The sequence below is a fragment of the Lepidochelys kempii genome, chromosome 25, assembly GCF_965140265.1.
Source record: "Lepidochelys kempii isolate rLepKem1 chromosome 25, rLepKem1.hap2, whole genome shotgun sequence".
Lineage (NCBI taxonomy): Eukaryota > Metazoa > Chordata > Testudines > Cheloniidae > Lepidochelys > Lepidochelys kempii.
In genome coordinates, this window is record NC_133280.1 from 4,620,902 (window position 1) to 4,634,682 (window position 13,781).

General features: G+C 56.9%; 1 protein-coding gene across 7 annotated transcripts in view; it reads right to left on the minus strand.

The window, feature by feature from the left end:
- Positions 1–13,781, minus strand: part of NFIC (nuclear factor I C) — a 157,979-nt gene that overhangs the window by 20,304 nt on the left and 123,894 nt on the right. For all 7 annotated transcript variants that reach the window (XM_073324331.1, XM_073324334.1, XM_073324329.1 and 4 more), the window contains one exon: positions 13,590–13,675. In XM_073324331.1, coding sequence (XP_073180432.1) covers positions 13,590–13,675 — 86 coding nt within the window. The remainder of the gene's footprint in view (positions 1–13,589; positions 13,676–13,781) is intronic.

Sequence of the window (13,781 nt, forward strand, 5' to 3'; positions counted from 1 at the left end):
TATACACAAACGCTAGAAGTCTAAACATTAAAATGGCTGAAGTTGAGCACCTGGTATTAAATGAGGCTACTGATTTAGGAGGCATCACAGAAAATTGGTGGAAGGATGATAATCGGGACACGGTAATACCTGGGGACGAAATATACAGGAATGACCGAGTCGCGGTGTTGGCGGGCGAGCGGCACTGCATGTGAAAGAAAGCACAGAGTCAAAGATAGTGAAAATCGTAACGGAATCAGGTGGTACCAGAGAATCTCTGTGGATAGAAATTCCATGTGTGAATAATAAAAGTAGAGCAGTAGGAATGTATTACCGACCCCCTGACGAGGAGGGTGAGCGTGACTGGGACAGGCTCAGGGAGATTAGAGAGGCTACAGAAACAGAAAGCCCAGTAATAATGGGGGATTTCATCAATCCCCAAACTGACTGGGTACATGTCACCACAGGACAGGGTGCAGAGATAAATTTGTAGACACCGTTAATGACCGCTTCTTGGAGCAGCTAGTCCCAGAACCCACCTGGGGAGAGGCAGTTCTTGATTTAGTCCCGGGGGGCACATAGGATCTGCTCCAAGAGGTGAACAGAACTGAACTGCTCAGTGATAACGACCATAAGGTAACATCCTTGGGGTGGGGGAAAGAAATACCAAATACCCAGGAGCATTTAACTGCAGAAAGGGGAGCTACACAAAAATGAGGAAGCTAGTTAAACAGAAATGAAAAGGAACAGTCACAAGAGTGAAATGCCTGCAAGCTGCATGGAAAGTATTTAAAAACACCATAATAGAGGCTCAAACTAAATGTAGGCCCCCAGATAAAAAAAAACAATAAGAGGGCCCTCAAAAATGCCACCATGGCTGAACAACAGAGTAAAAGAGGTGGTTAGAGACAAAAAGACATCTTTTAAAAACTGGAAATCCAGTCCTACTGAGGGAAATAGAAAGGCCCATTAGAAAGGGATCAGTTCTGGCTGCTGCCACAGTTGTCAGGTTTATGGAAATCCCTAAAACTAGGAGACTTTTATTCACAGAAGCAATTTTGTGTATTTAATATCACAGCAGGGTCCCACCCCCTGCCACCGATCAGTTCAGCTCCATTTGGTCAAGGCTTCCCATATTTAACATTGGGTTCAGTCAAATGCACCATATGATTCCTCCCTGCAGACCCCTTGCACTCAGATAACGGCTGGAAATCCTAGCCATGGGCTAGAGTGTGATACAAAAGTGATGCATCAAGAGCTAACAAGCTCAGCAGCAGACTGATATGCAATGAATACGTCAGAGGATCCAGCCGAGTGCAGGATGTGCCCCCTGGGGATGGATAAAAGTTCCTAGCAGCTCCCTGGTGGGGGAGGGTATTTTGTCTTTATGAAGGAGGAGCCAGTGAGGGAACCCCAAGGAAAGAGCTGAGCTGGTCTGGACCAGGCAGCTTCCCCTGCAAGCCCCCCTGCCCGGGTGTGCACGTGTAACAACAGCAGGCTGATCGTGCTGGTCACGCAGGGAGAAGCACCATCAGCGGGTGACCCGAGGATGGTGGATTAGCGTCAGGCTGGTCTGATAATCCGGTGCGTTATTAGTTTTGGGGATGATGGTTCCCACGACCTGGATTGCAACCCTCCAATGCAGGACTGCCTCGAGCTGCACCCACACAGATCGAGGCTCCCAGACACTGAGAAGAGCTGGGTCAACACTGCTGTGCCTGAAGTGGGGCAGGACTGGAGAGAGGTGAGGGCAATGGGGTGAAGGCGGCTTGAAGGCCCTTTGGGCCACCCCAGCCTGGTTCTCCAGTGCCCTGCGCCTTGGGTCACCTGGGCAAAGCCAGTGCCAAGTGTTGCCATCTCCACTTGGGGGCATCTTATGCCCACTTGGCACTGGTGCAAATGAAGACACAAGGTCCAGGGCACTGGAGAACCAGATCCCCCCCAGCCCAATGCTGTGGGGGAGAGAAGATGGATGCACCAGTGGTTAGAGTGATGGTCTAGGACTTGGGAACCTGGGTTAAATTCCCTGCTCTGCAACAAACTTCCTGTGTGACCGTGGGCATGTCGCCTGGCCTCTCTGTGCCTCAGTTTCCCCTTCTGTACAGCGGGGATAACAGCCTTGCCCTGCCACCCAGATGGTTGGTGGGTTAATTCATCAAGGGGTGGGAAGTGCTCAGATGCTACAGCAGAAAGGGCTCAGGAAGAGCCGTGGCTGTGCAGCTGTCTGGGTCCGGCCTGGCCCTGAGTTTGTTAGAGCAGCCCCAGGGTAGGGGGGGCAGCTTGCCCTGCTGTGGTACCTGCGCTGTGGATGACACAAGTGATGCTTGCCGGGGGCAGCACCCAGTGTGGCATGTGCCCAGGCAGTGCAGAACTGGCACTGATTGCTCCTCACGTGATTTGCCCACGTTTGTCCCTTGCCCCCCAGTAAGCCGGGGCTCTGGCTGCCTGAGGTTTGGGTTTCTGCTCTGAGCAGGCCCAGTGGGAGCCCTCTCGAGTTCTACTTCTTCCCCCGCTGGGCTTTGGAAGGGCACGGCCAGGACAGGCCAGTTCGCCATATGGTCCATGGAAAACCCGTCAGCTTGCTCCAGGCAGCGGAAACAGGAACCAGACGGTGTATCCTGTGCGGTCGGAGCTCCTGCCCCCAAGCTCCAGGATGCCTGACCTGCAGCTGTCTGAGCCTTGGCCTATATTCGCTTCGGCTTGGTTGCGTCCCCAGCATTTCAACTTCCACAGAGGCTTTGAATCATGATCCCATCTCCTCTGCAAGGGCCTCAGACCCCCAGGATGGGGCAGCAGCGTATGGCTCCCCAGGCTCCTCTGGAATCTCCATGGATGAGCATGTGCCGTTTCCCAGGGCCCGCAGCTGGGCTGGGCCATCCCACCGGCTCTCAGACCCCTGTGGCCGAGCAAGGATCTGGACTAGGCTCCGAATCTGAGCGTACCCAGAGCGGGGTGGGGCAGTGCTGGGGCGTGGATCCAGCGTGGATCGCTCGTGAGGACAGCCTAGGCAGTGCCTGGATGAGAGACCTTTACAGCAAATCCAAAGTGCTGCAGGGAGTGGGGGGCTCAGTAGGGGGCGCTCCCCCTCCTGGCCAGTGCTGACCCCAGTATGGCGCTGGGCAGGTGGAGGGGTCAATAGAAGGCACATCCCTCTGGGTGAGGTGAGGTGTAAACCCAGATCCTGATTCTTTGAGCTCATCAGCGATCCCATGCCGGTCTGGATTTTGTTTGCAAGCGCTGGGCCAAATGCTCTTGTGGGGCAATTACAGCCTCCCCCGGATGGCCCTGGGCAACCGCACATGGACTCTAGACTCTTCTTCGCCATCTGCCCTCCACCTTGGGGCAGTATTGCCGGGCAAGATTTCCCAGCTGCTGTGCTTCACCCCAGAGGTGGCTGCCCTGTAACAGTGGGTGATGTGATATGTAGCCCCGCACAGGCAGATGGCCGGAGGGTTCTCTTCCTTTGGAGTGTGGCAGGGTGCAATCCCAGCTCCTGCTGTCCCACTGCTGCATGTGGCCAGCCCAGGTGCGGTAACAGTCTGGCACGGAAACCTGGCCAGTTGGCTTGGGTGGGTGGGGCAGCTGGCAGATTCCCAGCCTCTCACTGCAGAGCAGAGCTGGGGGCTGGAGCTGCAGGCGCTGTCTGTGCTCAGGGGATGAGCCAGGTCCAGCGCTCCCTGCTCCCCGGCCCCTGCTTTGCGGGTCTCGGCCCTATCGCTGGGCCTAGTCGGGGGGAAGGGAGCTGGGATGCGGTCTCCTCACTGCCAGGAGACCAAACGGGGCACATGGCGGGAGGAGCCCCCTGATGCAGGAGGTTGGGGCTGCCCCTGCTGTGCCCCTTTGTGCTGCCCGTGGCGACAGGGCTCAGTTTCCTCATTGCCCCCTGTGCCTGGCTCAGCTCGGCCCAACAGTGTCACAGGGGCCCTGGCTCCCCCGTGCTCTGCTCAGACGTTACAGAAGGTCCCTAGCTTTGCCCCTTCCAGTCGGAGACAGGCAGCACGAGCAAGAGGCAGGCCCCACAGGCCGAGCTAGGCAGTGCGGTCTAGTGGGTAGAGCGCTGGCCTGGGACTCAGGGAACCTGGGTGCAATTCCTGACTGCCACTGCTCAGGCAAGTCCCTTCGCCTTGTCCCGTTAGACTGAAGGGGGCGGGGGTCTCGCCCCATGTGAACAGTGCCTAGCACACAGGCGTGGTGGCTTGGGGGTGCACCCCTAACTATGCTGCCCAGGCTGGCTGGGATGTGGTCTGAGGCCCTGGCCCCAGTCCCAGATGTTTCCCTGGGGCAGCCCGAGGGAAGCCCTCTCGCTTGAGTCGTTTGGAGAAACCGAGCAGCCAAGATGGGAAACCATTTGCCAGAGGGCAGGGCAAGCCTGGATGAGAACCCAGCAGAGTCCCTCGGATCAGACCTGGGAACCAAACTGCTCTCTCGTTCCTAGTTTCTCTCCTTCCAGGTGACCCCAGGAAAATGGCCCCAGCCTCTTGCCGGGGGTACCAGCGCACCAGACAAGTCGGGCCACGCACAGCGCCCTTTGTTCAGCCTGCGGCACCGTCTCACCACTCCTGGGGTCCTGCTGCACCATCCCTGCTGCTTCAGGGGCCAGAGGAGGCTGGGCCGAGCCCCTCTTTGAAGTCCTGGCTGCCTGCTGGGGAAGAGGGACCTCTCCGAGCCTCCATCCTGCTGGAGAGCGCCATGAATTATTTGCAGCTGGCTCCCTGGGGCTCTAGCAGCCCAGCTCCGAGCCTGGTCTGACTCATTTCTATGAATGCTCCATGTTGTGCCAGCACCTTGTCTGCTGGCTGCACAGGGCCAGGGAATGGAAAATTACCGAGGAAACCACGTCCTGTTGGATGGGGTGGGGGATCCTGGCAGCCTTGCTAGAACATGCAGTGAGCGCCTCCGCAGGGGGACGGACCCCAGCAGACAGGGCCTGCTGCTGGGCCGGGGAGGACAGGCCCAGCTGAGCGCAGGGATCTGTGGGCAGGAGATCAGCCTCCTGGAATACTGCAAAGGGCCTTGTTCAGAAAGTGGGGTGATGTCTCTGGGGTGAAGAAGGATTTGCAAAGAATCCACTCCTGGCAGGGCAGCCAGGCAGCGCCACTGATTGCCCGATGCTTCCCATTATCAGACTCTGTTTTCTGACAAACTTTAAACATCCGGTATGAAATTGCCCACATCAGGTCTCTGCTCAGGGCTGGATTTTTTAGCAAAATTCCAACCAAAACGGTCCACCCGTTCCTCTGAGTGAGGCTGGGGAAAACCCATTGTTGTGCCCGTGTAAACGATTCTTCCAGCTGTTTAGCTGAGCAGCTCTGGTGCCCCGGTGCTGTGTAGCAGGGACTAGAAATTTGGCGGTGTGTGTGTGTCTGCCTGCAGGGAGCTGCCTTCTTCCATCCCCATGAAAATCTGCCCAAATTCAGAAATCTCAGCTTGCACATGCTCAGTAGAGAAACATAGAATCATAGAACATCAGGGTTGGTAGGGACCTCAGGAGGTATCTAGTCCCACCTCCTGCTCAAAGCAGGACCGATCCCCGACTAAATCATCCCAGCCAGGGCTTTGTCAAGCCTTACCTTAAAAACTTCTAAGGAAGGAGATTCCACCACCTCCCTAGGTAACCCATTTCAGTGCTTCACCACCCTCCTAGTGAAAAGTTTTTCCTAATATCCAACCTAAACCTCCCCCACTGCAACTTGAGACCATTACTCCTCGTTCTGTCATCTGCTACCACTGAGAATAGTCTAGATCCATCCTCTTTGGAACCCCCTTTCAGGTAGTTGAAAGCAGCTATCAAATCCCCCCTCATTCTTCTCTTCGGTAGACTAAACAATCCCAGTTCCCTCAGCCTCTCCTCATAAGTCATGTGATCCAGCCCCTAATCATTTTTGTTGTCCTCCGCTGGACTCGCTCCAATTTTTCCACATCTTTCTTGTAGTGTGGGGCCCAAAACTGGACACAGTATTCCAGATGAGGCCTCACCAATGTCGAATATAGGGGAACAATCACGTCCCTCAATCTGCTGGCAATGCCCCTACTTATACATCCCAAAATGCCATTGGCCTTCTTGGCAACAAGGGCACACTGCTGACTCATATCCAGCTTCTCGTCCACTGTCACCCCTAGGTCCTTTTCTGCAGAACTGCTGCCTAGCCACTCGGTTCCTAGTCTGTAGCAGTGCATGGGATTCTTCCGTCCTAAGTGCAGGACTCTGCACTTGTCCTTGTTGGACCTCATCAAATTTCTTTTGGCCGAATCCTCCAATTTGTCTAGGTCACTCTGGACTCTATCCCTACCCTCCAGCATATCTACCTCTCCTCCCAGTTTAGTGTCATCCGCGGACTTGCTGATGGTGCAATCCACACCTTCCTCCAGATCATTAATGAAGATATTGAACAAAACCGGCCCCAGGACCGACCCTTGGGGCACTCTGCTTGATATCGGCTGACAACTAGACATGGAGCCATTGATCACTACCCGTTGAGCCCAACAAACTAGCCAGCTTTCTATTCACCTTATAGTCCATTCATCCCGCCCATTTTTCTTTAACTTGCTGGCAAGAATACTGTGGGAGACCGTGTGAAAAGCTTTGCTAAAGACAAGGAATAACATGCCCACTGCTTTCCCCTCATCCACAGAGCCAGTTATCTCATCATAGAAGGCAATTAGATTAGTCAGGCATGACTTGCCCTTGGTGAATCCATGCTGACTGTTCCTGATCACTTTCCTCTCCTCTAAGTGCTTCAGAATTGATTCCTTGAGGACTTGCTCCATGATTTTCCAGGGACTTATCAAAGTTGTCATAGTTTGGCAGCTAAATGCACCGAAGATTCCACCCGCACTGAGCATATTCCAGCCCCTCGCAGCTCCTCTGTGCTGAGGGGGCTGCAGGTGCTATCCCCACAGAGCCACTGAGCATGCTCCACCCTGGGGCTGCAAGGGACAAATGGGACTTGCCCTGCAATTGCTCCTTCTGGGTCCTGGAGCCAAGGGCCTGTCTGTCCCGTGCTCTCAGTGCCCCCCTGGCAGCGTAGACACAGCTTGGTGGGAATGCAGTGGGGTGAGGAGCCAGGCCTTGGGGTGGGGAGGTGGGAGATGGGACAAGAGCAGGGGAGCTGGGCGATCTTATTGTCCCTGGTTTTCCTGTGGAGTGGGAAGCAGTATGAAGCCCTATGTGTAGACACACTCATACTGGTTTAACTCTTACTTACACTGGTTTAGCTTAAGCCTGTAATTTGCCAGCACAAACTGAACTGAGTTAGGCCAGTGTTAAACTGTTTAAAATAATAACATAAGAACGGCCAAAATGGGTCAGACCAAAGGTCCATCTAGCCCAGTATCCTGTCTTCCAACAATGGCCAATGCCAGGCACCCCAGAGGGAATGAACAGAACAGGGAATCATCAAGTGATCCATCCCCTGTCGCCCGTTCCCAGTTCCTGACAAACAGAGGCTAGGGACACCATTCCTGCCCATCCTGGCTAATAGCCATTGATGGACCTGTCTTCCATGAACTTATCTAGTTCACCTAATGTGTCTAGATTAAGGGTTTGTGCCGGTGTAACGGGATCCATTTACATCAGTGTAACTTTCCTTGTATAGACAGGATCTAAAATTCCCTTCTTCCCCCGGCGCTGGGGTTTCAGTGTCCTGGGGTGCCCCAGGAATCCCTGGGGGGGAATAAACAGGCTACGCCAGGCTTCACAAACAGACAATGTCCAGGCTAGAATTAGGAAAACCAGGGCACAACCTGCATGCAGCAGCCAGGAGGCCACGTCCCCGAGGTCACTCATGTGCTGTCTTGGTGGGAGCGTGTAGGCACTGAGATCTGACCGCAGTTCTGCATTTCCCCAGCAGGTGGCAGCACAAGGCCCCCCTGCACTGTGTCTTTGCAGGGCAGGGGGCCCCGGTGCTGAGTGCAATCCCAATGGCCAGTCCAGGCCTGGACCCCCTGTCACTGCCATTGGGGGCCGTCCGGTGACACCTGATCGCTGGGAACTGAACTGACTCACTGGGTTTCTGCAGCCGCCCCCAACCTCGGGGAAATGTCTGAGAAACTGAGGCAGAGAGAGGGGCTGGGGGAGTGGGCATGAAAAGGAAGGAGACAAGGCATTCCCCGAGACGGAGCGGAGACAGTGGCCAGGGCAGAGAGAGGCTGCTGCTGGTGGCTGGCGCTCCGGATATGCGCCTGCTCTGTAGATCTGCTTTCCCTCTGAGGTTTAACTGCATCTGGCTGGGCCCAGGTAGGGAGCGGGCGGGACGAAGGGGAAAGCCGGGGAGCTGTGGCTGGAGCCAAGGACAATGCAGGTGTTTGGGTGACGCTGGGAACGTCAATCATCCATCACTGCTGCGCTCTGGAGTGGTGGGGCAGGCGGGGCTCAGTGGGGAGAGAGACACCCCAAGGATCACGAGCACAGCTCCCCCCAGCACAGCATCCTGCAGCTCCACAGCTGGGCACGAGGGCAGCACTGACTTGGAAGGCAGAGTGCCCCACAGTACCCCCCTGGCACTGCACTGGGTCTCTGAGGGGACAGCACCTCCTACCCAGTCACCCACCTGCTCTCTGCACCCCTAGTGTCGCAGCACTAAACACAGAGGGAAAAGTCGCCCACCCGGCTGCCCTCAGCACAGAACCCCCTAGTGTCACCCCGAGGCATCGGGCATGACCCTGAGGGAAGAGCACAGCACCCCACCATTGCTGAAGGGGTGGTTCAGCCGGAAGAATCCCACCTCCCTGCCCCGTGAATGGCGACCCTGCTGCCTGCGGCACCCTGGATTGTTCCTGGCCTCCCACCACTCGCGAGCCCAGCGCAACACTGTGGAGCCAGCCGGGCAGCGGATCCCAGGCATCATGTCCTGCAACCGCGCTTGTAGGTACTGGTGTCTCCCAGCTGTCCCTCTGCTACACGGCACGGCGACGCGGGAAACAGAACTCGGCTCTGCCGGCGCTGAGAGCACAGGCCCTGCCCCTTGAGCCAACTCCCCCACTAGCCCTACAGAGGCTATGACACACAGTGGAGCACTTCCGAAGCCAGCCAGCAGAGGTCGCACTCGCACACATTGCAGTAACAGCGTGATCAGCGGAGAGCGACCATGGGGATGGGGTGCGACTTTTGCTAAAAACCACGTGGTATTCGGGGCTTTGGGTTTAGCCCGCAGCTGTCAAACAATTAAAAAAATTAATCACGATTCATCGCAGGTTTAATCGCACTGTTAAACACGAATAGATACCAATTTATTTAAATATTGTTGGATGTTTTCTACATTTTCAAATATATCGATTTCACTTACTACACAGAATACCAAGTGCCCAGCGCTCACTTTCTATTATGATTTTTGTTTGCAAATATTTGCCCTGTAAAAAAGATTTTAAAAATGGTATTTTTCAATTCACCTCACACAAGTACTGTAGTGCAATCTCTTTGTTGTGAAAGTGCATTACAGGGTGGGGAATTAGAGGTAGGACCCTGTAAATGTAAACAAATATGTTCGTCTGAGCGATTGGCTGAACAAGATGTAGGACTGAGTGGACTTGTAGGCTCTGAAGTTTTACATGGGTTTTTTTTTGAGTTATGCAACAAAAACAAATCTACATTTGTAAGTTCCACTTTCAGGATAAAGAGATTGCACTCCAGTAACCTGTATGGGATGAATTGAAAAATTCTATTTCTTTTCTTTATCTTTATCACAGTGCAAATATCTGTCATCAAAAATAATAATATAAAGTGAGCACTGTACACTTTGTATTCTGGGCTGTAATTGAAATCAGCATATTGAAAATGTAGAAAAACACCCACAAATATTTATAATCAGTTTCAATTGGTATTCTATTATTGTTTAACAGTGCGATTCATTGCGATTAATTTTTTTAATCGAGTTAATCATTTGAGTTCACGGTGATTAATTGACAGCCCTAGTTTAGCCCCCGCTTTGCTGGGTCAGCAGCTGCTCGGTGTTCTCTGGAAGTGCCCTGGCCCCTTGGCAGAGCAACCCGAGCTGCAGTTTACATTAGCCGATGCTGTGCAGAGCGCAGGGCGCAGGCAGCCAGCAGCAGCGCACCTGGTCTCTCTGCACATACCTTTGTTCCCTGGGGGGTTCAAACCACAATGAATGAGCTCAGTGTTCACCTGAGTTCCTCCCAGCCTCCAACCTCCCCTGGAGACACCAGACAAACAGCCCAGTGTTTACAGTCCTTGCATTCATTCTGCCAACACGTGGACAAATGGAGAAGGGAAAAGCGGAGGGGGGCGAATTCCCGGCAGCACAGGGCTCGCCGCCACCTCGCTGCCAACTGTCCGCCACACAAATGGCTCCAGAACAATCGGCACTAATTGGCAGCCTGGCTGGCATTCCACAGGGACCGAGTGAGGCCTGGCCGTGCCCTCTGGCCCCTCGTGGTGCTCTGGGCTGTCCCCGGGGTGCCCAGGCTGTGGCTGAACACAGAGCGGCAGGGACTGCCAAGCCAGCACCACTGGGAGAGCTGAGGCTGTCTGACTCGTGCCAGAGGTGACTGTTCTGCTGGGTCACAGCTGGGCTTCCCGAGAGGCACCCAGCTAATGTGTTCGTCATTAGAATTGTCCTGCTTAGCATGCGATCACCTAACCAGCCCCGATGCAGGGCCTTTCCTCTGGCGGGGCTCACCCCTGGCTCCTCAGACACAGACCCACCAACACCCACCACGGAGGGAAGGGATACGCTGGGCTCATTCCACCGGTTGCTGAAACACGGCCCCCTCTGGGGTGGAACACGACGTTTAACAGCAGCCGCTCAGAACGGGACACGACAAGGAATCCTGTGCCCTGTGGAAATCCCAGGAGCAGGTCCCGGGGTAGGGCTCTGGCCAGGACCCTGATCTCAGACCCTTAGGAACTCCCTCTCTCCATCTGTAATAATCTCCCAGTGCCGGCTGTGGCGTGTCTCCTAGTCTCCCTGTCACCTTGGCCTCTCCCTGTCAGCACTGTAAGCACCAGGGCAGGGATGGCCTCTGTTCTGTGGGCGTACAGCGCCTAGCACAAGGGGCTCTGGGACAGGGGCCGCCAGGGGCCGCCCTACTCTGCACAACAAACTGCAGGGCCAACCTAAAGCCACGTGGTCCCTGGGCTGCACGGCCGAGGAGCCGGGCCTTAGAGGGAAGGGTGCCACCTAGTGACACAGTGCTGCAGCTGGGAACGCTGTGCCCTGCAAACACCAGCTAATGAATTATGGATTAAATAATGAGCGATGCTAATTAAAAGCAGCTGAAAAATCCACACTCCAGCTCCCAGCTCCAGCTGTGACAGGCCTTGGGGGCTGTGTGTGAGCCCGCAGCATGGCCAGGGTCCAGCCACTCCCAGCAGCAGGGTTGGGCCCAGAGTCAGGGCTGGGGGCGAGGCATTTCATTTCTGAAGGGGCGGGGGGCGGTGTGTGTGTGTGTGTGTGGAATTTTAAGCCCCTGTTTCTTTAAGAGCAAAGAGCTGCCCCTTCCGGACCGAGCTCACGTGGGGGCTCTGGGGGGAGGGTAACGGCTCCTCGCTGCACCACCAGCCGCGCTCCGCCTAGCATCTCTGCCAGGTGCCAACGTCGCCGGAGGAATCCCAGTGGCTGACGGCCATCACGCGACGGAGCCAGCCAATCAGACGCCAAGCGGCGGCTGTGCCAATCTGGCCAGGGTGGGGTGGGGGGGGGCAGGCTCAACAGCCACTCAGCGCCAGCTGCCAAGTTGTTTTTTTAGTGGCCTGTTTTTTACGAGGCTCTGGCGTGCTGGTCGGGTGCCAAGGTGGGAGCTGGGCTCCAGGCAGCTGCAGTGCCCAAGGCGGCTGGGAAAGCGAGGGAGGCCGGGGCAGAGCCAAGACACGGACAGCAGAGTCCAGCATGGGCTCCGGAGTGAACTCAGAACTGGGCCAGGCCGGGCGACCAACCTCCCTCCCTCCCTCCGATGCCCCGTTCAAACCCAATGAGAGTCTTTCTATTGGCTTCGCATTGGGCCCTTTCTCCCCAGCTCGGGCAGCAGCAGGGGCCCAGATTGACCCACGCAACCTTGGAGCCCCCTTCAGAGACCCCTCAGCGGCGGTGTGAGGGGAGCAACCGGGCTCCCCAGACCCACTGCACAGCAGCCACTCCAGACCATCCCCTGGCTGGGCTTGAACCAGAGACTTAGTGGTCAAAGTCTGTGATTGCCCCCCCCCGCAGTGAGCCAGCCTCGAAAACAGTGCTAATCCGTCAGCCCACTCCGCGCCCGGCCTTCCTCCGCCCTGCAAGCAGTTGGGTGGGATTTGTCTCTAAGGCAGTGTCTTGTTGCCCGGCATTCACAGTGACTGGCAGGAGCGGGACCCTGCTTCTCTCCCCCAGGCTCCGGTCCCTGCTTTAGCAATTGACCATGTGGAACTAGGCAGGGCAAGCACCTGGCACACGAGGGCTCGGGCCCCCCTCACACATCTCCAATGGTGCCTGTAGTCACGGGCTGGGCCCGCACACACACGAGGCTGATGCAGGGCTCGTCCCCACGGCAGCCCAGCACGGGTCGCTCGGCCAGCGGCCCAGGCTGGCTCCTGGGCGTCTCCGTGTAACCGGTTTGGCGGCTCTGCCCTGCTCCCTGTTCCCTGTGCACCAGCAATCCCGGGATGCATTGCCACGCTGGTGCCACTCTGCACCCGTGTCCCTGGGCACTTCGCCCCCTGCTGAGGCACGATGGGCCAGCGGCCCGGATTCTCCCAGAATGCACTGAGACGAAGCCGGCGAGGCGAGCCAGTGCGCTGCTGTACCTGGGTCTGACACAGGCGTCGTGGCCTGTGACAAACCTCGGCTGGGCTTAGGCTGGAACACAGGCCGCCCACCGCCCAGGGAGAGCCCAATTCCCAGGCACACACAGGCCCCTTTGGACTGCCTCTGGCTTTGAGGGCCCTTAAAGTAGGTACCAATGGCCCCCTGAGCTTCCTCCCCGGCTGGCACAGAACTGGAGGAAGGGCACGGCACCCATGCCGCTGCGGGCGTCCGGCAGAGGGGGCCTGGCCAGGGGGCACCGCGCGGCCGCTCTTCTCTGCTGCCCACATGGCCTCGCGTGCGGAAAGAGCCGAGGCTTAAAGCCACATTAGCCGGCCCCTTCTGCCGGGCCTGTCCTGAGTGACTGAATCCGGCCCTGAGCCCTGGCCATGCTGGGCCGTCACCCCCTCCGCTCTGCCTGGGGGGCATTCTGCTCTCGCTTTGCCCTGGGGAGCTAGGCCTGGCACTGGTGAGCCCTAGGGCTGCGACGGACGGCAGGGGAGGCTGCGTGACGCCGGCTCGGCAGGACGCCGCCCGCTCTCTAGACAGGCTGCCTGGCCGTGCTCCTCCCCCAGGGCCTTGCTGCTCACAGGCCCACAGGCCGGCCTAATCCCACCTGGGACCACAGGGAACCAGATCACCGGAGAAAGCAAGACAGTTGCCAGTGAGGCTGAGCCACCAGGATGCTGCCATCTGGCCTGGCCACGGGGCTGGCTGTTTCCCAGCCAAGTCCTGGTTGTGGCTGGAAGGCAGGGTCCCTGCCCAGCATGGCCTGCCAGTGCTTCCCTGCCATGGCAAAGAGGCCCTGTTGTGGGAGGCCAGCGCTCCCTCCCTGCGGGGCTGTGGCACACGGAGGCCCCCGGTGCGCGCAGCTCTTACCTGTGCCTGGTACATACTCCCCGGATCCCTTGGTCCTAATCCCACGAAGGAGCGATTCGCAGGGGGCGTGCCGGGTGCAGAGTAGGCTGGGGACAGAAACGAGAGCTCATTAGCCTGCCAAACGGCAAGCGCCTCTGATGCGCTGATCAGTCACCGTGGCCCAGCACCAGCGGCCGCGCGCCCCTGGGAAGG